This window comes from Phyllobates terribilis, unplaced genomic scaffold (genome assembly GCF_046119375.1).
Source record: "Phyllobates terribilis strain yellow unplaced genomic scaffold, ASM4611937v1 Scaffold_5__5_contigs__length_657084704, whole genome shotgun sequence".
NCBI classification, from domain to species: domain Eukaryota; kingdom Metazoa; phylum Chordata; class Amphibia; order Anura; family Dendrobatidae; genus Phyllobates; species Phyllobates terribilis.
Genome location: NW_027362765.1, coordinates 648,245,087 through 648,269,781, shown reverse-complemented (window position 1 = coordinate 648,269,781; position 24,695 = coordinate 648,245,087). Strand labels below are relative to the sequence as shown.

At 43.3% G+C, this 24,695-nt stretch overlaps 1 protein-coding gene across 4 annotated transcripts in view; it reads left to right on the top strand.

Moving 5' to 3' along the window:
- The window catches only part of LOC141273826 (uncharacterized), a 36,355-nt gene extending 12,122 nt beyond the window's left edge, over positions 1 to 24,233 (top strand). For 2 of the 4 annotated variants that reach the window (XM_073686218.1, XM_073686219.1), the window contains exons 4-5: positions 6,548 to 6,656; positions 22,961 to 24,233. In XM_073686218.1, the coding sequence (XP_073542319.1) occupies positions 6,548 to 6,656; positions 22,961 to 24,075 (1,224 nt within the window). In that variant the 3' untranslated portion in view covers positions 24,076 to 24,233. The remainder of the gene's footprint in view (positions 1 to 6,547; positions 6,657 to 22,960) is intronic. The other 2 variants (XM_073686216.1, XM_073686217.1) reach the window with 2 other exon arrangements.
- Positions 24,234 to 24,695: the final 462 nt, after the last annotated feature.

The window sequence follows — 24,695 nt, the reverse complement described above, 5'->3', positions numbered from 1 at the left end:
CTCACTTTACCAATCTGGTTCCCTCCCTGGTCGATCCCTACCCACATATCTTTTTTCACCTGGGCTTAGTGATTTTGTGTCAGCTGTAAGGCAGCGCTAGTCATCATACTGGGGGAGACTCGCCTCACCGGGTCAATTAAAGCACACATGCAATGTCTTTCCGGTAATTCACAATGCAGCAGTTTATTATTTATCATAAACCGCATATCACACATATTATGTCCACGAGCCTTTCCAGTGGCAGCTACGCCCACTTGGCTCCAGTTACAGCCTTCAGCTAGGTAATAATACAAATGTCCACATCAAGCGGTGTTTTTACCTTTGCGGCGTTTTAGCTGCTTCAGTCAGTTTTGTCTGCCACCACTGTGGCTTTACGGCTTCCCAGATTGGGGTCTCCAGCCCTCGTCCCGTCCAAGGTTACTGGCATCTCTTCCACACACAAGATCCAGCCTCTGCCCTTCAGGACTCTTGTCTTTCAAGCCGGCTTTCCCTCCAAGGCCACTGGCATCTCTACACAGGATCCAGCCTCAGCCCTTCAGGACTCTTGTCTTTCAAGCCGGCTTTCCCTCCAAGGCCACTGGTATCTCTACACAGGATCCAGTCTCTGCCTTTCAGGACTCTGCCGGGCTTCACTAAGCCTCACTAGGCCTCTTACTAACGGTGTCCCACACGGGGAACAGGCCTCATGCCTTTTCACACCCTGTCTCAAAAGCACCAGGGTTTATATATCATCCAGTGCACACACAGGACCTGTGCTGATGTCACAGTCATGTGATCAGACCTTCTATGTGCACAGGACCTGTGTGATGTCACAGTCATGTGACCAGTCACCTGAGGGGGAGGTACATGGTCGGCCAAAACACACCCTGGACCATTACAGTAATGCCGCAAGCCGCTGCATTACGTATCCTCCCCCCTCTGTTCAAATTTGTGGGCTTGAACACATAATATACACAATCACCTCATAGCCCACAGTTCACACCGAGACCATGTACTTGACGATTGCGCTGCTCAACCTCTGGAACATTAGTCATCGACATTAGCCCATTCCTTAGGGACCTACCATTTGTCATTGTCACTGACTTCATCAAGTCACATTTCCGGGTAGTAACCTTGTCAGACCACCCCCGCTACCAGTGGTCAGTCGTAACCTTGTCAGACCTCCCCCGCTCCCAGCGGTCAGTCGTAACCTTGTCAGACCTCCCCCGCTCCCAGCGGTCAATACAGCAGTGTGACTCACATGCCCTGGTATCTAAGGTCCGGTTCGACTCCGTACTGTCCCGTACTCTATTGGGCCATTTGTATGGGCCTCTCAAACCTGAGTTACTGGAGGTCTCACTACCTCTAAACCCACGCCCACTAATCTCAGGACATCTTGAAAGGTCCCTAACTTCAGCTGTAGCTGTTCTGTTATTTAGGGGGGCCCTTTCTTTGTCTGGTCTCACAATTTCTAGACGGCTGCCATCTTCTGCTGCTCAGATGATGCGGTCTATCCACTCGCAGTCTAGCGAGATTCAACTGTTCTACCTCTCGCAAGTATGTCACTCGGTACTCCATCAGCATGCGCATATATTCCAGGCTTTCTTCCAATTCTACAGCGGAGCATGACACCATGCCGTCTTCATCTGGTATCCAGTCCTGACGATCACGTGGACTGCTTACTTTCATTACACCAGACTTCTTTACCATCATCTGCATGGCTCGGCCATTTCTCCCAATGAGCTTTCTCACCAGAACTTGAGGCACCTGGATGACCGCTTCCCGCAGACTGTGAGCTTTTCTCATAAGCTCCAGTTGTCTAACGGCTTGTTCCGTCTTCCACCGGAGAAACCGCTTTGTGCGAATACATCGCCAGTGCATGTCACTTTGGATAGCCACCCTCTTCACTGTGACTTCGGTTGTGGACAGGACCAGCAGCTGTTTAGCTTCTGAGGTCGAGTACACCTTACGGCTCCCACGGCCTTCTTAAACTCTTCATGCACGGACTCACTGGTGCACTCTTCTCAAATCCTCGGGTACATCTATGAGGCATTTCTAACGAGACGTTTCTGTCGCACCAGTGGTTTCCAGACGATCAACCAGCTCAGGTTTCAGGAACAACTGACTTTCAGCTTCTTCACCCTGTATGCTTCCCCTGAGTTGACCCACAGCTACAAATTCACGAATTTTCGTCCTGACCACTTCCATTTCATATTTATCTTCTGTTAACACTCTCTTAGCTCTCCTCAGGTCCACCTTCTCATGGTATAAGGGAGTGAGTGCCACTTGTTTGCCCTTTTCCTTCTCCAAGGAGGCCTCGTTCACGGAGTGATACTTTACTAGGCGACCTTTGAGCTCGAAAACTTCTTCCTCTAGCTGAGCTACTTGCCTCTCAGCAGCCCATCTCTGAAGCTCTTCCTGCTTCAACTGCTCCTTTAACAGTAGAGTTCTCTCAGACCTCTCTGTCTCCAATGCTCCCACTCGGCTCTCAACAGCCAGTCTCTCAAGCTTCTCTTGCTTCAAATGGGCTTGTAGCGACTCCTTGAGCTCCTTGATCTCGGCTCCTACATCCACCCAATCATCCGAGCTCGCATCACTCGAGAAGGTATCTGCTTCATACCTCCCATCTCCAGTGGCCAACTCCTGACCCTGGTCTGTGGCTTCTCCGACAGACTCCATCTTTTTCCACTCAGCTTCCATCTTGCTGATTCTTTCCTTAAGACATGTCTCTGCCCCCTCGAGATTATCACAGAACGTCTGCAGCTCCTTCACCTGAGCTTCCAGACCTAGGGTTTTTCTGCGGAGATCACCATTTTCATCGCGGGTGTCCTGCAGAGTGGTCTCAACCATTTGGCGCATGTGCTCTGCATCCGCCTTATCATCCTCTAGTTTTTCTTTAATCCTGAGGAGATCCTCATAGTCTCTCTTGATTTGTTGCAGTTCCTTACTGAGTGCACCACACTCCTTCTTGGAGTCACACAGCTCCTGGTTGAAGCGTTCGCGCAGTCGTTCTAGGCCTTGATCACGTCCAGAAACTCCATCCTGTCGCGCCTCCTTCTCAAGTTTCAACTGCAAAACCTCCTCCATGATTTTGCGGCTGTCCTCCTTAATTTCCTGGAACATTTCCTTCCATTGGATAATTTCCTCGTTGCTTCCCTCCAGGTCTCGCTGTAAATTCCTCACAGCCTGGTATATTTTCTGCCGTTCAGACTCCAGGCTCCGCTGGTCTGAGGACACGTTCTCCAGGTTTTCCCATAGTTGCTGCACGTCACTCTGACACTGCTGCCTGATAGGCTCCAGCTCTTGGTCATGACTGGCCACCTCCTCTTTCAGGGCTGTCAGATCCTTCCATCTCATTATGTACTGGAGGTTGCTACTGGCATCGTCAACTCCTCTTCTGCCTCTAAAGGAGGATCCACACTTGAAACAAAGACACAGAGTACTACATTTTCTTTATTTTCACTTTCAGCAAAGACTATAGGAGCAACCTTTTTGTGGCCCTTGCGCCGTCGACGAGAGGGGGACTTTCTCACCTCGTCTAGCCCCTCCTGACTGAACTCTCCTTCTACTTTCGTAGTGTCACCGTCAGCTACAGGGTCTGTGTCACTCCCCATGGTTTTGTGGACTAACAGGTCACCTCCCACTTTGACGTCAACCCCTTCTACTGAAGCTACCCCGTTATCAATGGTCAAATTGTCATTTTTAGGGGGTACCAACCCACAACCAGTAACAAATTTTTGTTTTCTATACTCCACACTCTTGTGAAAATCCGCCCCTTTTTTAGACTCTGCCCCCTTTTGAACAACCACACCGGTAGGGGGAATTTTACAAAAAAAATCAACAATAGTCTTAGCATTCAGTTCACAACATCTCTTACCACCTCCCCGGGCACACTGGAACAATACTGGCGCCCCCGGAGAGTTCACAGAATGGTCCACTGCCGCCATTCTATACGGTGCCACAGCTCCTGCCGTTCCTGCACCATGTCCTGTAGACGTTTCTCAAATACCTGCTGCGGGTTTAACCGGCCCTTTAATCGCTCAATAGCTTCAGACTCATTTGCTGCTCCGTTCACAGCCATGGCGGTACGCTCTTCACACTAGAACTTCACACCGCTCTCCCCGGAAAAAAATTTGTGGCCCCACCGAGCCACAGCAAACCAGGTTTGAGTGTGAGGACAATTTTTCGTAACCCCGCTGAGTTACAGCAAACCAGGTTTGAGTGCGAGGACAATTTTCGTAACCCCGCTGAGTTACAGCCAGATGTTTTAATTTTCGTGACCCCGCCGAGCCACAGCAAGCCAGGTTTGAGTGCGAAGACAATTTTCGTAACCCCGCTGAGTTACAGCAAGATGCTTTAATCTTCGTGACCCCGCCGAGCCACAGCAAGATGCTTGCATCCACACTCGTCGTCCTGTGCCATTGCCCCTAGCAACCAGGCTGCAGTTGCCCGCATTCTCCAACCACATGTAAGGCAGCGCTAGTCATCATACTGGAAGACACTCGCCTCACCAGGTCAATTAAAGCACACATGCAATGTCTTTCCGGTATTTCACAATGCAGCAGTTTATTATTTATCATAAACCGCATATCACACATGTTATGTCCACGAGCCTTTCCAGTGGCAGCTACACCCACTTGGCTCCAGTTACAGCCTTCAGCAAGGTAATAATATAAATGTCCACATCAAGCGGTGTTTTTACCTTTGCCGGGTTTTAGCTGCTTCAGTCAGTTTTGTCTGCCACCACTGTGGCTTTACGGCTTCCCAGATGGGGGTCTCCAGCCCTCGTCCCATTCAAGGCTACTGGCATCTCTTCCACACACAAGATCCAGCCTCTGCCCTTCAGGACTCTTGTCTTTCAAGCCGTCTTTCCCTCCAAGGCCACTGGCATCTCTACACAGGATCCAGCCTCAGCCCTTCAGGACTCTTGTCTTTCAAGCCGGCTTTCCTGCCAAGGCCTCTGGCGTCTCTACACAGGATCCAGTCTCTGCCTTTCAGGACTCTGGACCATTACAGTAATGCCGCAAGCCGCTGCATTACACAGCATAACATGATTGCGACTGTCAATCACTGACGCTCCTAAACAGAGAATTAGGGGGAGCTAAGGAAGAATTGACACGAGCGGCATAAGATTGGAAAACCAAGTATTACTTCTTTGCTATTTGAGACTATTGTAAATTGTTTCTAAAAGGAAAAAAAATGTTTCTTTCTATTTGATAAACCCCCTTTCTCTTGTATATCTGATTACAGTTGTCACCTGTTCAAAACCCCTCACATAACTTAGGGCTCAGAAGTTACACCCCCTTCCCCCACCACCTCAGTGTCAAATGCAATTGCCAATTTTGCCATATTTTTAGAGTATAAAGGGAACCTGTCGGGAAAATTTACTACTGCAACTTGTGGTATGGTTGTGTAGGTCCTAGTGATACTGGTATTGTAGTAATCCGATGTGCCAGCGCTAAGAAGTCAAAGCTTTAATACCACATGCAAGATAGTTTGGAAACGAGCTAAATGGAGAATGAGCGTGCACCACCTTCTAAATGCATAATGACCGCCCCTGAATCTTAACTGCAAATACACATCGCATAAACTTGAGGTGCCGACTTTAAAATGCAGAAACAATAGTCCAATAGAGAGAAGATGATGAAAAGCTGCACTCACCGTTTATATAAAAATAAGAGTCCTCTATTTCATATTCAAATAAAATGAATGGAAAGCAGGGAGTGCGGGGAGGAGGTGGAGGACAGCTGTTTCACACTCTGACTAGCGCTTCTGCGGGTCTATTTACATAAACGGTGAGTGCAGCTTTTCATCACCTCTCTATTGGACTAGTTTGGGAGTGCATTGTTATCTTCAGATTGTTGGACACATCCTCAAAGCACTTCCAGATTAATTTGTATGTAGCTCAAAAGCTTTTATTTCACACTACTGACACATCAGATTATTATAAAAGAGGTGTCATTTTTTTATTGCTGTACTAACATCTATGTAGGCATACCAGTAGCTTCAGTAGTAAAATCATCCTAATAGGCTCCCTTTAAATCTGGTCTACTTGAGTATTTGCACCATAAATGTTCATGTGATATCCACAAGACATGCCATAAAGACTTAATAAGTCTAGGACCCTAACCTACAGAGATGAGCCATAAATGTTAATGTTTCTGAATACATATGTTAGCTTTTCGGCAAGGCTGTGTAGTCAGTAAGTTAAACCTCCGACTCCTCAATTTCCCTGACTACGACTCCACAGCCCTGCCTCACTACTGAGCGTGTACCTAAAGAGCAGCACAGATTCATGTCAACTAAAAGCTGAGAGCCTTACATCAGGAACAGAACAGACATTTATAGGACATTTCATAACTTTCCCAAATTCTTATGCACATACTGAATTGTACTAATGAACACAATTTATTATATATTTTAGGAGTCTGAGCTGTTCCATTTTATACTGACTCTGACTCAACGAAAATGTACACTGACTCTACAGCCCTGCTTTTCAGGGTATGGCACATATTCTAAGCAGGTATTATTCTAGGATTAGTGTTCTGTCTTTTCTGTGCCTACTTAGGGTGAAGACTTGGTTATTGTTAAAGTAGAAGATATAGATGATGATGAAGAATACACAAGGGGAGATCTGTTATGGAAGAAAGGGGACAATCTTTCTGATACAAACACAGGTAAGCCAAATCGGAAAGAGCCAGAAGGCTCAAAATGATGATTCAAAAAATACTTTTATCAAACTATATAAACTCTATTGTCCAAATTACAAATAGGTAGGTTGGTGAACAGACATACACAAAAACTACAAAGTGTACTAAAATGATGCACCTGGTGGAAACTATCTCCCCATGGTCCTATGAAAAGTCATTAGGACTCCTGAGGGTAATCAGATATATAATAGTGGAATGTAACATGACACACTAGCATAACATGACACACACATATTAAAATATCATAGAAATAGTATATATATAGTTCCAGTGTACACCGTGCACTGTGTACACATGTAAAGAATAGTATACCTGTAATTAGGAGGGTCACCCTGCAGTCACCACCACCCACGCGGAAACCCCGACGCGCGTTTTGGAAACGAGCCTTTGTCAAGGGGTATACGTCATAAAATCGTGTCCGGTATAAAAAGGAACAGTCGACCAATAAGATTACCTGGCTGGCGCAAACCTCCGTACGTCTGCAGCTGGAAGTGTAAGTATAAGTAGCCATGGCGCCAAAAGCTTACCCAGAGATGCTGTGCGCCAACCGGAAGTGACGCGTGCGTACCCATGGTAACCAGGACGCACTGCAGCAACATCTACAACCAAAGGTGTAGGTGGTCATATTGCCGATCGTGTGCGTACCCATGGTAACCAGGACGCACACCAGCAGCGGCATCAACCTGAGTGACAAGTGGAACAAAGTCACACAGGATGAAAGATGCCGCAAGCGGGCGAGCGCATCGGGACCATGGGACACACGCGTACAGAGGGGCAAGGCTGCAACCACACAGGTGAAGTGACTTATAATCCAAAACCATAGCCATTGTTACACATGAAGAAATCATCAATTCAATATATTCGTCATCTATTAGGCATATCCAGTCGTTCATCCAATACATACACATGGAAAACAGATTAATACTACTCTAACCCTAATCATAAAGTGGGCAATATGGGCATATAACTACAAAGGATAATATATATGGTACAGTATGAAGTGACACAAACATAATAGTAATACATATGGGGTGATGTCCATATATTATAGTAAATGCACATATACCCACTACATGAAAGGTATCCACAATAGTGATGACCAATATGGACATATGTATATCCCCAGGAGGAAGGAAGAGGAAACAAGGGGACATCACCAACAACGCACATACATGATTAATAAATAACCCTGTCCATGAAGACTAGGTGGAGTTGATGTTGATGGTACCACACCCTCAAGAAACCTTACATTTGCATAATACAATAGCATCACAAATGTATGGATTATATAACTATAATAATGACATCCTATAGGCATAATAATGTTGATACGGTCAAACAAATATATATATATATATATATATATATATACTGTATCTTCAGTCTTGGTAAATCATCGATCGACCAGGCAGACTCACGAAGGAGATAAACTAACTGGACTGGTTAAATAGAAAGGCGTACTTAAATCTAAAAACAAATAATTAAAAAAAGAACACAATGGTTCCATGTGTATGAATGTCAATGATGCTGAAAAAAGGTGATCACAGGAATGGTACAAAACTTAAATTCTCATTTAATCCTATGGGGTGAGTGGTGTTCAGGGTCCAAATCCACCTGGACTCCAATTGGGCCAGGCGTTTGGAAATCTGTCCCCCATGAATACCCACATCAATGCAATCAATTCCTCTTACTCTCAGTAAGTTACCATTACATTGATGATGTAACTTAAGGTGACGTGGGATGGTTTTTAGAGTGGACTCATCCATCTGTTCCAGTGCTGCTGTTATCCCCAGTACATGTTCCCTTATACGTATTTTGAATTGGCCTGTAGTTAGATCCATGTATATAAGTCCACAGGGACATGTAGCATAATACACAACGTTTTTAGTCTGGCAATTAATTTGTTTGTTGATTTCTTCTTGCCACTCGAGTCACAAAATTCATTGCATCTTTCAACATTGATGCACGCAATACAATGCCCACATGGTGCACATCCACATTTATCCGCCATAACATCTAGAAAGGTGGGAACAGATTCACCCACATAATGACTTCCACAAGATGGTCTTGAAGATTCCTAGAACGGCGGAATGTAACTGCTGGTGTAGGCGGAATAAATTTAGATAGTACAGGGTCAGTTCTCAGGACCGGCCATGCTTTCATCAAAGCCCGCCTTATTGCTGGGACCTGCGTATGAAACTTAGTTATAAATCTCAAAACATAATTTTGTGTGGTATCACGAGATTTATAAAGCAGGTCTTGACATGATGAAAATTTTGCTCTATGATAAGCTCTCTTAATCGCCCTCCTAACTATATCCCCGTTCGTAAAATCTAGATTTCAAATCTTCAGCCTGGATTTCAAAATCATGGTCCGTGGAACAGATCCTGCACAACCGCAAGAACTGTCCAGCCGGAACCGATTGAACCATATGCTGGGGATGTGAGGAGGAAGCATGTAGAAGCATATTAGTTGAAGTAGGCTTCCTATAAATATCGGTCTGTATTGCACCAACTCCATCTTTTTTGAGTAAAACATCCAAAAAATCAGCTTTTTTTTCTTATCAAATTGATGTGTAATATGTCTATGTCAATGATATTCAAATTATTCATGAATGTCTTCAGTTCAGAAGGTGTTCCCTGCCAAATCACTAAAATGTCGTTGATGTACCGCATCCAGGAGAGGACGCAGTCCATCGACGACAGCCAATCCGACAGGAAGAGGTCCCTTTCCCACAGCCCCAGGAACAGGTTGGCATAAGAGGGGGATAAGGCCGCCCCCATCGCTGTTCCCTGGAGCTGAAGAAAAAAGGACCCCTTGAAAAAAAAAAATTGTGGGTTAATGTGAATTTAAGTAACTCCACAACCAATTCCCTAACTGAGACCGAAAGATTGGAACCATCTAAGAAGAATCTGGTGGCCATCAACCCATCCTTGTGCCTGATATTAGTATATAAAGATTCGATATCGGCTGTCACTAACATGGTGTCAGACTCAAGATATAAACCATCTGTTTTACGTAATAGATCAGCTGTATCTTTTAAAAAGGATGGTAAGGTTTCGACCAGAGGTGAAGTTTAGAATCAATCCACCTATTTACCAATTCCATATAATAATATAATTGGTCTCCCCGGAGGAATTGATGAGTTCTTATGCAATTTGGGTAATAAATATAACATAAGTATTGTTCAGTGACAATCAGAGCTGAAAATAGTTCACGAGTAATTACTTCATTAGCCACTGCTTTGTTTGCAGTTGTTGTCTAAAGGCAGGCAAGGTGAGTCAAAGCAAACCTCTGGAAATATTTCCATTTGCATAAATGATACAGAGATAGATTTATGAAATACATAACTTTCACTTTCTCTCGGTTACAACTGTCATCACTACACAACTTCATACTGTCTTCATAATGCTTTTTGGACTAAGCAGCCTTAATTACAGTTTGTTTTGATGTATTTGTCTCACAGAGCCTTGTCTAGACCACTTAAGTTCATCAGCACTGAAACACTGAGGGAAAGAATAGAGGTCTAGAGTCTATTTTTTTATTTTATAACATTTATTACATTTTTATGGGGTTTTTTTTATGCAAACTAGATAGACTCTTTCAAGGTGATATCTGGGACTTTGTAAAAAAAAAATAATGTGCCTAAGCACTAACAGGCCTGTTGTGCCTGGCGTCGTTATGTTTTATAGAAAATAAAGTAAAGCAATAAATCAGATTTAAAATGTAACCTTTAACCCGTTTACAACCCAAGGTGGTTTGCACGTCAGTGACCAGGCCAATTTTTCTAATTCTGACCACTGTCACATTATGAGGTAATTACTCTGGAACGCTTCAACGGATCCCCCTGATTCTGAGATTGTTTTTTCGTGACATATTGTACTTCATGATCGTGGTAAAATTTCTTCAATATCACTTGTGTTGATTTGTGAAAAAAATGGAAATTTGGCAAAAATTTTGAAAATTTTGCAGTTTTCAAAATTTGAATTTTTATGTCCTTAAATCAGAGAGATATGTCACACAAAATAGTTAAAAAAATAACATTTCCCACATGTCTACTTTATATCAGCACAATTTTGGAACCAAAATTTTTTTTTATTATGGATCTATAAGGGTTAAAAGTTGACCAGCGATTTCTCATTTTTACAACAAATTTACAAAATCATTTTTTTAGGAACCACATCACATTTGAAGTCACTTTGAGGGGTCTTTATGACAGAAAATACCCAAAAGTGACACCATTCTAAAAACTGCACCCCTCAAGGTTCTCAAAACCACATTCAGGAACTTTATTAACCCTTCAGGTGCTTCACAGAAATTTTTGGAATGTGGAAGAAAAATATGAACATTTAACTTTTTCACAAAAATGTTACTTTAGACCCAATTTTTTTATTTTCGCAGGGGTAACAGGAAAAAGTGGACCCCAAAATTTGTTGTGCAATTTCTCCTGAGTAAGCAGATACCTCATATGTGGGGGAAAACCACTGCTTGGGCGCACGGCAGGGTTAGTAAGGGAAGGAACGCCATTTGACTTTTTGATTGTAAAATTTGCTTGAATAATTAGCGGACGCCATGTTGCGTTTGGAGAGCCCCTGATGTTCCTAAACAGTGGAAACCACCCACAAGTGACACCATTTTGGAAACTAGACCCCTCAGGGAACTTATCTAGATGTGTGGTGAGCACCTTGCACCCCCAGCTGCTTCACAGAAGTTTAGAACATTGCCGTAAAAATAAAATTTTCACATTTTTCCCACAAAAATTTTTTTATGCCCCCAATTTTGCATTTACATAAGGGTCACAGGAGAAATTGCACCATGCAGTTTGTTGTGCAATTTCTCCTGAGTAAGCAGATACCCCATATGTGGAGGAAAACCACTGCTTGGGTATACGGCAGGGTTCGGAAGGGAAGGAGCACCATTTGACTTTTTGAATGTAAAATTTGCTTGAATAATTAGCGGATGTGCCCCTGATGTGCCTAAACAGTGGAAACCCCCCACAAGTGACACCATTTTGGAAACTAGACCCCTCAGGGAACTTATCTAGATGTGTGGTGAGCACCCTGAACCCCCAAGTCCTTTACAGAAGTTTATAACATGGAGCCGTGAAAATAAAAAATTCAAACTTTTTCCACAAAAATGATGTTTTACCCCAAATTTTTTATTTTCACAAGGGTAAGAGGAGAAAGTGGACCCCAAAATCTTTTGTGCAATTTCTCCTGAGTACTCAAATATCCCATATGTGGGGAAAATACAGTGTTTTGGAGCACGTCAGAGTTCAGAAGGGAAGGAGCACTGTGTGACTTTTTGAGCACAAAATTGGCTGGAATCGAGAGCGGACATCATGTCACATTTGGAGAGCCCCTGATGTGGCTAAATAGTGAAAACCCCCCACAAGTGACCTCATTTTGGAAACTACACACCTCAAGGATTTTATCAATGGGTATAGTGAACATTTTGAACCCAGAGATACGACACAGAATTTGATAACATTAGGTCATCATATTGAATAAGTTGTCATTAGTCTTGAGCGCAAGTGCTCGCTACCTGAGTTTGCATCGGGTACTCAGGTATGCACCATGTATCACGGGTGCTAGAGTGACATGCTCGAGTCCCCGCACGCATGTTTCACGGTTATTGGACACCCAAAAAAAACATGCGGGAATCGCTCTTGCATGGCAGGCAATCCCCGCAAGGTTTTTTTGGGCCGCGAAGCATATGGGGTGGAGACTCGAGCATGTCACTCGAGCACCCATGATACTCCATACATACCCGAGCACCCGATGCAAACTCAAGTAGCGAGCATTTGCGCTCAACACTAGTTGCCATATCGTCATCTTTTTTTTTTTTTTTACTATTGAAAAAAATCTCAACCCTAACCGCAACCCCAACCCTAACCCTAGCCCAACCCCAACCCTAACCCTAGCCCAACCCTAGCGCAACCCTAACCCTAGCACAACCCTAACCCGAGAGTTTATTTTTTACGACGTTCCTCATGCGGTATAAGTGATTAGACGACTTTATTCTTCGGGTTGGTGCGATTACAGAGATACCAGAATCATATTGGGTTTTTATGATTGACAGCTGTCACACACTAAAAGACACATTTTTTTGTAAAATCTAGTTTTTGCATCGCCATATTTTGAGAGCTATAATTTTTCCATATTTTGGCCGACAGAGTCGAGTGACGGCTTGATTTTTTCCGGATGAGTTGACGTTTTTATTGGTGCCATTTTCAGGCACGTGACATTTTTTGATCGCTTTCTATTCCGATTTTTTGGAGGCAGAATGAACAAAGACCAACAATTCAGGAATTGTTTTTTTTTTTAATTTTTATTGTGTTCCACGTGTGGTAAAATTGATAAGGTAGCTTTATTCTTCGGGTCAGTACGTTTACAGCGGTACCACATTTATATAGTTTTTCTATGTTTTGGCACTTTTACATAATAAAAGCAACTTTATCGAAAAAATTATTTCTTTGCATTTCTTTATTCTGAGAGCTATAACTTTTTATTTTTCCGCTGATGGAGCTGTATGGCGGCTTGTTTTTTGCAGGATGAGATGACGTTTTCAGCGGTACCATTTTTATTTATATTCGTCTTTTTGATCGCGTGTTATTCCATTTTTTGTTTGACGGTATGATGATAAAGCATTGTTTTTGCTTCGTTTTTTATTTATTTTTTTTACTGTGTTCACTGAAGGGGTTAACTAGTGGGACAATTTTATAGGTCAGGTAGTTCCGGACGCGGCGATACCAAATATGTTTACTTTTATTGTTTTTTTAGTTTTTTTTTTCATGATAATATTTAATGATGGGTACATTATATTTTTATTTTTGGTGGATTCTTTTTTTACTTTTTTTTATATTTTTTCAAAAAATTACTTTTTTTTTTTTTTCACTTTCTGACACTTTTTTTACACCATCCCTGTGCTATGCAGGCTGTCAGCGCTGCACAGGGAGAAGTGGGGCCGGCTCCGGGCGAAAGAGTCTCAGTGGGCCCCTTTAACACATGTCACGATTCATGATGCACAGATAACGCAGAGAAATATATATATAAGTACAATGCCAAAGATTTCACTTCTTACATTACATGAGTGATATCTATTGTAAATTCCACAATAGCTCAGAAACCGGCGAATCGCTCCACACAGTATACTGGCCCCCATAAAATGCTCCATACAGAATACTGACCCCCATATAACGCTCCATACGGAATACTTGCCCCCATATAACTCTCCATATGGAATACTGGCCCCCATATAACGCTCCGTCAGGATACTGGCCCCCATGTAATGCTCCATGCAGGCTGTTCCCCCCCTTATAATGCCCTATGCAGGATGTCCCTTTCCCCCCATATAGTGCCCCATGCAGGATGTCCTCTTCCCCCAATACAATGCCCCATGCAGGATGTCCCTTTCCCCCCATATAATGCCCCATGCAGGATGTCCCTCACCCCCCCATATAATGCCCCATGCAGGATGCCCCCCCCAGATAATGCCCCATGCAGGATGTCCCTTCCCCCCCCATATAATGCCCCATGCAGGATGTCCCTCCCCTCCGTATAATGCCCCATGTAGGATGTCCCTTCCCCCCATATAATACCCCATGCAGGATGTCCCTTTCCCCCCATATAATGCGCCATGCAGGATGTCCCTTCCCACCCCATATAATGCCCCATGCAGGATGTCCCTCCCCCCCATGTAATGCCCCATGCAGGATATCACCACCCCATATAATGCCCCATGCAGGATATCATCCCCCCCCATATAATGCCCCATGCAGAATATCACCCCCCTTATAATGCCCCATACAGGATGTCACCCCCCCTCTTTATAATGCCCCATGCAGGATGTCACCCCCCATATAATGCCCCATGCCTCCATACATTAAAAAAATTTAAAAAAATCAAATACCTCACTCCTCCTCACCTGCTGCCGCTGCTCTGGTCTGAACTCCAGCGTCGCCGGCGTCTTCCCGCTCTGCGTTGCCTGTGATGGCTCAGGGGAGGGCGCGGTGGAAAGACGTCACCGCACCCTCTGACCTGAGACGTCACAGGGAGCGCACAGCAGGAAGACAGCGGATCTGCGGAAGCACGGGGAGAGGTAAGTATCCGGCTGCCGGGGCCCTGAGCAAGTGGGGAAGAAGAGCCGGCGCTGGCACCGCTTTCCTCCGTCCATAGCCCGGCGGGGTGCCCGACCACGAGTGGGGCCCCCCCCCCTGCCTGCTCAGGGCCCCGGCACTTGCCCGGGTGCTGACGAGGCCCTGGGTAGAAGATAGTTTGGTCATGCCCTGTGCATGACTAAAATATCTTCCTGCTGTCTGGTGACCCGGATGTTGTCATGACGAGTTGTCGGGTCGTCATGGCAACATCCGGGAAGCCACGGCAGACAGCGCTGGAGGCCAGAAGAGGAGGTGAGTATTGCGATCACCTCCCCTTGCCACCGCAATGCTGCGATCGACTTCTTTTTTCCACAGGCTTGGCGTCCGGGGGACGCCAAGCAATCCCCGCCTATCTGCTTATTATTCCCCTAAATCCCCGCCTCTCTGCGTAATTATCACCCCCCCCCTCCCCTGCACGTCACAGGGCCCTGTGACAGGCCCTGTGATGTGCACTGTGCTCCCTGACTTCCGGGCATGCGCAAAGCGCCGCTCACATAGTTTAGCTTTGCTGCATCCCGGCCCTGTTTCTCCGTGCTCTGCACCACAGGTTTCTATTGCGCAGGCGCCAGGGTGGGTCACTTTCCGGCGCCTGTGCAATAGAAACCGGCGGCGCAGAGCACAGGTAGACGGGGCCTGGATGATAAAAAAGCGCGCTCTATATAAGCGGCACTTTGCGCATGCCTGGAAGTCAGGGAGCACAGTGCACGTCACAGGGCCTGTCACAGGCTCCTGTGACGTGCAAGGGAGGGGGGATTTAATAATTAAGCAGAGAGACGGGGATTCAGGGGATTAATAAGCAGATAGACGAAGATTGCTTGGCGCCCCCCGGACGCCAAGCCTGTGGAAAAAAGAATTGATTAAAGTGCTTTTCTCTGCAATCAGACCTCTACTATGGGCGATACAGGTATGTACAGATTTACTTTTCTATACCCTGTATGCCCATAGTAGAGGTCTGATATCGCCCAGAGGGGTGACAGATTCCCTTTAATAATATCCATTAAAAATACCAATTGGTATTAGTGCAAGTGCTCAGCGAACAAGACAAACAAGTAAAGCGGCCAAAAGTGACCGACTAACTAGATTACATCGCTCCAGAATGATCAGAGATGTCTCTCAACAGCCCGGTAATATCAGACTTGGCAAATAGTCTTATATACATACTGGGCATCTACAGTACCCAAACAATTTTCATCAATACCTCCTTATTCTGTTAGGTCAAGCTGGATTTGCTCTAATCCATATATATATAAGGGAAGTAATGTCCATTAAGACTTAGGTATGTGCTATACACTGTGTGCCGAATTATTAGGCAAATTGTATTTTAGAGGATTATTTTTATTATTGATCAACAACTATTTTCTCAATCAACCCAAAAGACTCATAAATATCCAAGCTTAATATTTTTGGAAGTTGGAGTGTTTTTTTTTTTAGATTTGGCTATCTTAGGAGGATATCTGTTTGTGCAGGTAACTATTACTGTGCCAAATTATTAGGCAACTTAATAAAAAACAAATATAATCCCATCTCACTTGTTTATTTTCACCAGGTAAACCAATATCAGTGCACCAAATTTAGAATTAAACATTTCTGACATGCAAAAACATAAACCCCAAAAAATTAGTGATCAATATAGCCACCTTTCTTTATGATGACACTCAACAGCCTTCCATCCATAGATTCTGTCAGTTGCTTGATCAGTTTGCCATCAACATTGCGTGCAGCAGCCACCACAGCCTCCCAGACACTGTTCCGAGAGGTGTACTGCTTTCCCTCCCTGTAGATCTCACATTTTATGTTTGACCACAGGTTCTCTCTGGGGTTCAGATCAGGTGAACAAGGGGACAATGTCATTATTTTTTCTTCTTTTAGACCTTTACTGGCCAGCCACGCTGTGGAGTAGTTGGATGCATGTGATGGAGCATTGTCCTGCATGAAAATCATGTTTTTCTTGAACAATACCGACTTCTTCCTGGATCACTGCTTGAAGAAGTTGTTTTCCAGAAGCTGGCAGTAGGTCTGGGAGTTGAGCTTTCACTCCATCCTCAACCCAAAAAGGTCCCACAAGTTCATCTTTGATGATACCAGCCCATACCAGTACCCCACCTCCACCTTGCTGGCGTCTGAGTTGGAGTGGAGCTCTCTGCCCTTTACTGATCCAGCCTCTGGCCCATCCATCTGGCCCATCAAGAGTCACTCTCATTTCATCAGTCCATAGAACCTTTGAAAAATCAGTCTTAAGATATTTCTTGGCCCATTCTTGACGTTTTATCTTATGTTTCTTGTTCAAAGGTGGTAATTTTTCAGCCTTCCTTACCTTGGCCATGTCCCTGAGTATCACACACCTTGTACTTTTTGATACTCCAGTAACGTTGCAGCTCTGAAATATGGCAAAACTGGTGGTGAATGGCATCTTGGCAGCTTCACACTTGATTTTCCTCAATTCATGGGCAGTTATTTTGCGCCTTTTTTGGCCAACACTCTTCTTGCGACCCTGTTGGCTATTTGCCATGAAACGCTTGATTGTTCGGGGATCACGCTCCAAAAGTTTGGAAATTTCAAGACTGCTGCATCCCTCTGCAAGACATCTCACAATTTTGGACTTTTCAGAGGCCATCAAATCTCTCTTCTGACCCATTTTGCCAAAGGAAAGGAAGTTGCTTAATAATTAGGCGCACCTTATATAGGGTGTTGATGTCATTAGTCAACACCCCTCCTCATTACAGAGATGCACATCACCAGATTTACTTAATTGGTAGTTGGCTCTCAAGCCTATGCAGCTTGGAGTAGGACAAGATGTATAAAAAGTATCATGTGATCAAAATATTCATTTGCATAATAATTCGGCACACAGTGTATTTCAAATGTACATACAAGGTGTCATGGGTCTGAGAGCATGTAACATTGGTAGTGACCTGAATACAGGGTCATTCGTATATGTATCCGGTCAATATCTAAGTAATTAGATATGCACAAAGATAGAATTATGTGCAAACAAAAGCTAGAAACTAAACCAGGTTTTGTACATTTTCACTGCAACAATGACCCTATCTAGCACATCACATAAATATGCAATAGGTCATATCAACTGGAGAGTTGGATATCCACATATGTATGGTATCAGTAATTCATACTGCAGCATTGGTGTTTAAATCCCTTGTCCCCTCCTGCCATATATTTTTTTCCATCAGCCAGTTCTGCTTATACTCATGGCATAGGGATACTTAACAACGCAAAGTTCTGTTCCCACATCTAGCTCTTTTTTAATATATATACATACAGGCAGGGTTTTGAATATGGAAACAATGGATGGATCTCACCCGAGGTAGCTGAAGGCCATAAATCAAACCGTCCTCAGGGTAAGTATCTCCTCTCATGTGAACCTCCTGACTCGTTTCATCATATTGGACTCATCAGGGGATCCAGGTTCATTGGTGAGTGCAGTGGGCGCAGAGCCGTAGCCCAAAAACAATACCCTCCAGGAAATGCTGCTATAGAAAGTACACTCGCTCACCCTTTCATACTGCGCGCCGAGTTCTCAATTGCCGCGGTGTTCAACTTCACGTCCGGTCCGAACTCCCGCCCTTCCTGTTAGTGGGGCGCATAGGTTCCCAGTCCTGGAGCGCAGAGGTCATATCCGCCAGATATGTCGGCTAATTCACATCCAGCCCCAGACCCCGGAAGGTTAGAGTATTAGTGCTGCCCGTCCGTTACCATGGATATGGGACGCGGTGCAGCCTCACGTCCCACATCACATATGGAAGGCCAAGTTCCTGGTTAGCGGTGGGCATATATGTCAATGGTGATCAGCATCAGCTGACTCCAAAAAATAATAGAAAATAAACCCGGGATCTTATGATTCTGATGATCTACTGAGACGGATATAAGCAAACTAGTACATAAATAACTTTTAATCGGTTAAAGAGGTATTCTCAAGTTTGATATTTATCCCCTATCCAAGGAATAGAGGATAACTTTCCAATCGCTGCGGGTCCGACTGCTATGGCCTTCAATGATCCAAAGGACCAGGGCTCTGAAGAGCGATAGCTGAATGTCACAGTGGTGGTCGATTATGCATGCTGCCTTTCCATTCACTCTTAACCGCTTCCCGACCGCCCACTGTACATAAACGTCGGCTCTGCCTGGGCTCTGTGCAGCGCCGACGTTTATGAACGGTCGGTGGTCCCGCAGCCCTCAGGACCCCCAGGGTCCTGCAAGTGCTGCGGGTGCGGTGCAGAGCGACAGCTCTGACAGGGTACATCATCGGGACCTGATTGGATCAGGTCCCAATGATGTTAACCCTTTGCTATCTTCTATATGCTGCGATCTATAGTGATCGCGGCATTTAGAAGATAGTGAGAGGAGAGGGGGTCGTCCACTTACCTCTCCGACGGCCCCCTGATGTCTGACAGGACCTGCCGTTGTCATGGCAGCCGGAGGTCACATGACTGCCTCCGGATCTGCCATGTATGATGTCCTGCTAGACTCAGCCTGCAGATGAAGTCTAGCAGGAGACACTGACTGTGAAACTCAGCAAAGTTCTCATGCAATGCAATACATGTCTATTGCATTGCATGAGAACAGTGATTAGAAAAATAAAAATTAATGACCCATACAGGACTAAGTAAAAATGTAAAAAAAAGTCTAAAAAATGTTTTCAAACTGTTAAAAAAATTCACAAAATAAATAAAAATAAATAAATAAAATATTAAGCCAATAAATCCGTATATTTATGCAAAAACAAAAAAAGTACACATATTTGGTATCGCCGCGTCCGAAACAACCCGATCTATAAAACTGTCACACTAATTAACTCCTTCTGTGCACACCGTAATAAAAATAAATAACAAACGGAGCAAAAAACTATGCTTTTTCATCATATCACCAAACAAAAAGTGGAAAAAAATGCGATCAAAAAGCAAGATGAAAATAAAAATGGTACCGCTGAAATCGTCATCTTGTTCCACAAAAAAAAAGCCGCCATACAGTCCATCAGCCGAAAAATAAAAAAGTTATAGCTCTCAGAATAAAGCGATGAAAAAAAAATATTTTTTCTATAAAATTGTTTTATTGTGTAAAAGTGCCAAAACATAAAAAAAATATACAGTTAGTGTAGTATCGCTGTATATGTACTGACCCCAAGAATAATGCTGCCTTATCCCTTTTACCATACGCAGAACGGCATAAAAAAAAACCCTCAAAAAACAATTCCTGAATTGTTGGTTTTTGTTAATTTTACCTCCCAAAAAACGGAATAGAAAGCGATCAAAAAATGTCCCGTACCCAAAAATGGTACCAATAAAAATGTCAACTCGTCCCACAAAAAACAAGCCGTCACATGACTCTGTCTGTCATGGAAAAATTATAGCTCTCAAAATATGGCGATGCAAAAACTAGATTTTGCAAAAAAAGTGTCTTTTAGTGTGTGACAGCTGTCAATCATAAAAACCCGATATAAATCTGGTATCTCTGCAATCGCACCGACCCGAAGAATAAAGTAATCTCATCACTTATACCGCACAAGGAATGGCGTAAAAAATAAATAAAACCAATTCTTCACCTGCTATTGATTTGTTTATTATGTCTCCCAAAGATCGCAGTAAGGCTCTGCTCACATTTATCCTGCGCTCTGCGCTGAGCACTTACACCAGAGTTTCCGTGTAAATCTCTGAGATATGTGATTCAGACGGAACCCATGACGGAAGATTCCCTGTAATGAGGCAGATATAGGCCACTGTGGATGCCGTCTGGCCTGTGATCCCACGGTGTCCGTTTTTATGCTTGCATAAAAGTGCAGTTGGCCACAGTTTTGTGCACTTCTGAAAAAAAGGACACCGCTAAACAGAGGCCAGACGGAGTCCAGAATAACTCTGCTGCCTCATTACAGTGAATGGATCCCGCAGGGGTTTCATCTGAATTACATCACTTGGAAATGTAGATGGAAACCCAGATGTAAGTGCTCAGCCTAGAGCGCCGGATAAATGTTACGTAAAATGTTCCCAATAAAAGCTTCAACTCAGTCCTCCAAAAAGCTAGTCCCCACTCAGGTCCGTTATCTGTTAAAAATATAAGGGACTTCCAAGTTACTGGTAGCAGAAAGGCTCTGGAAAAGCGAAATGGCCCTTGCCCCCCAAAAGAAATTCAGAAAATATTGCACTCCCAAATCGAAATGCCTATTCTACAATAATTTGTTCTCCAATTGTCAAATAGCGCTCCGTCCCTCCCAGATCTCGTCGTATAGCTAAGCGGTACGATACAGCCACATATGGGGTATTGCCACTTTTAGAAGAAATTGTGTGACACATTTCGGCACCATTTTTACCCATTGCCATGTGTGAAAATGTAAAATCTGGGGGTAAAACATTTTTTTGTGGTAAAAATATAATTATGTTTTCTTCACTGCCCAATGGTATAAATTTAAAAATACTCACTACTTCCCTAGCTGAATTCCTTGAGAGGTGTAGTTTACAAAATGGGGTCACTTGTGGGGGTTTCTGCTGTTTCGGCATGTCAGCGACTCTTCAAATGTGACATGGTGTCTGCAACCTAGCCCAGCCAAAATAGCACTCCTTTCTCTTCCGAACCCTGCCGTACACCAAAGCAGTGGTTTTCCCTCAACATATGGGGTATCGGCGTACTCAGGAGAAATTGCACAACAAATTTCATGGTGCAATTTCTCCTGTTATCCTTATGATAATGCAAAATTAGGGGATGAAAAATATTTTTTGTGGGAAAAATGTGAAAATTTCATTTTACGGCTCAATATTATAAACTTCTGTGAAGCACTTGGGGGTGCGAGGTGCTCACCACACATCTAGATAAGTTCCCTAGTTTCCAAAATGGTGTCACTTGTCGGGGTTTCCACTGTTTAGGCACATCAGGAGCTCTCCAACGCAACATGGCTTCCGCTAATTATTCAAACAAATTTTACATTCAAAAAGTCCAATGGCTCCTTCCCTTCCGAACCCTGCAGTGCGCCCAAACAGTGTTTTCCCTCACATATGGGGTATCAGCGCTCTCATGAGAAATTGCACTACAAATTGTGTAGCCAATTTTTTCCTGTTACCCTAGTGAAAATAAAACAATTGGGTCTAAAGTAACATTTTTGTGAAAAAAAGTTAAATGTTCATTGTTTTCTTCCACATTCCAAAAATTCCCGTGAAACACCTGAAGGGTTAATAAACTTCTTGAATGTGGTTTTGAGCACCTTGAGGGGTGCAGTTTTTAGAATGGTGTCACTTTTGTGTATTTTCTGTCATAAAGGCCCGTCAAAGTCACTTCAAATAAGATGTTGTCCCTAAAAAAATGTTTTTGTAAATTTTGTTGGAAAAATGAGAAATTGCTGGTCAACTTTTAACCCTTATAGCTCCCTAACAAAAAAAAATTTTAGGTTCCAAAATTGTGCTGATGTAAAGTAGACATGTGGGAAATGTTATATATTAACTATTTTGTGTGACATATCTCTCTGATTTAAGGGCATGAAAATTCAAAGTTTGAAAATTACAAAATTTTCTAAATTTTTGCCAAATTTACGATTTTTTCACCAATAAACGCAAGTGATATCGAAGAAATTTTACCACTATCATGAAGTACAATATGTCACGAAAAAACAGTCTCAGAATCAGGGGAATCCATGGAAGCGTTTCAGAGTAATTACTTCATAAAGTGACAGTGGTCAGAATTGAAAAAATTGGCCTGGTCACGAAGACAAAAACAGGCTCTGGCGCAAAGTGGTTAATTGGAGTGCTTGAGATAGCTTAGCGTTGCGCTTGGCTGGGCTTTAGCACTCCCATTACAGTAAATGGGGCAGCAGTGTGCATGATCAACCATTTAAGTGAATAGGAGCTAAGCTACAGCCATGACACAGTATATTGGGAAGTGCTTTTTTTTTGCTTTGTACAATATTCATATTTGGACAATGTTGGATGATCTAATATTGATGACCTATTCTAAGCATAGGTCATCAATATCTAAATACTGGACAATCCCTTTAAATTTACTCTCATTGGGTTTATTTAGTACAGTATTGATAAAAAATAAAAAGAGGAAGTTTAGAAAACATTCTTTCTTTTTTGCTATGTTTCTACCATGTATCAAGTTTATTTAATATCTTCAGGTGAACATGATGATATCTCGGAACAAAACTCAAGTCTGTATCATGACCCTGAAGACGAGGACCTCAAACAATATTATCCTATGGAACACTCCCTAATCCATCCACCATCAGATCTGAACTTAGATATTATTGCACATAACATTGACGATGACAAAATATATCCTTGCTCTGAATGTGGGAAAAGATTCAAGCAGAAATCGCACCTTCTCCGCCATCAGTTAATTCACACTGGAGAAAAGCCATTTTCTTGTCCTGATTGTGGAAAATGTTTTCCACAGAAAGCTAAACTTATTTTACATCAGAGAACTCATACAGGGGAGAAGCCGTTCCCATGTCCTGTGTGCGGGAAATGTTTCACAATTAAATCCAATCTTGATGCTCATCAGATCGTCCACACAGGGGAAAAGCCTTTCCCTTGTTTAGAATGTGGGAAATGCTTTACTAAGAAATCCAATCTCAACAGCCACCAGAGGATCCACACGGGTGAGCAGCCATTTTCATGTTCAGAATGTGGGAAAAGTTTCACCCAGAAAACTGCACTCCACAAACACCAGAGAATCCACACTGGTGTGCTGCCATTTTTCTGTTCTCATTGTGGGAAATATTTCAGAAATAAATCAAACCTTGATAATCATTTGAAGGTACACACCGGCGAGCACCCTTATTCCTGTTCAGAATGTGGAAAAGGCTTTGTCCAAAGAGCTAAACTTGTCCAACATGTCAGAGTTCACACCGGGGAAAAGCCATTCACTTGTTTGGTGTGTGGTAAGTGCTTCACAATGAAATCAAGCCTCGATGTGCACCAGGAGGTTCACAATGGTCAGGAAATACTGTCTTGTCCTGACTGCGGCAAATATTTCAAACGCAAATATAACCTTCTAATCCACCAGAGAATGCACACCGGCAAAGAGCTCTTCCCCTGTATGCATTGTGGAAAGGGTTTTACACGCAAAGAGACTCTCGCGAAACACCAGAGGACTCACACAGGCGAGAGGCCTTTTTCCTGTACGGAATGTGTCCGGTGCTTCACTCAGAAGTCTCACCTCATCAAACATCAGCAACTTCACTTGAATCTGAACACTGGAGAGTCAAGCCAGTCTGCCAGTGAGAAATAGTGCCAACCGCGGATAATTACTTTGTCCACACCATCTGCTCTCACATAGACTCCTTATTGACTTCTCATTTCTTAGTGGTGCCATGATAATATGACTTGTTTCTTTAATTAAATACTGTTACTACACTGTGTTCCAAATTATTATGCAAATAATATTTTCTCAGACTTTCCCAAATTACCTATATGAATTGCAGTCATTGTAATTTTCCAGTCAAATAACTATTAGAGTACAATTGAAAGGTTTTTGTACAAACTGCCTATGATAACAGTATATTTAAAAAAAAAAAAAAACCTCAAACTGCACTCAAAATGCATGTTCCAAATTATTATGCACAGCAGAGTTTTCAACCTTTTCATTTTAATAAAGAACAAAAAAATGGTCATTTTTGAAATTATAAGCATTAGCAGGTTATTACAAACTAAAATCAAACTGTTTTCAACTCAAAACTTTATTCTAGGTGATGTTACATTTGCACATAGGACCACTTGTTCGAAAGTAGCTTCTGAACTCTCTCGTCCATTGAATTTGTCAGGTTTTGGATGGTTTCTGCTTCCAATTGTTTTGCATGAGGACAGAATACCCTCCCAGAGCTGTTGCTTAGATGTGAACTGCCTCCCGCC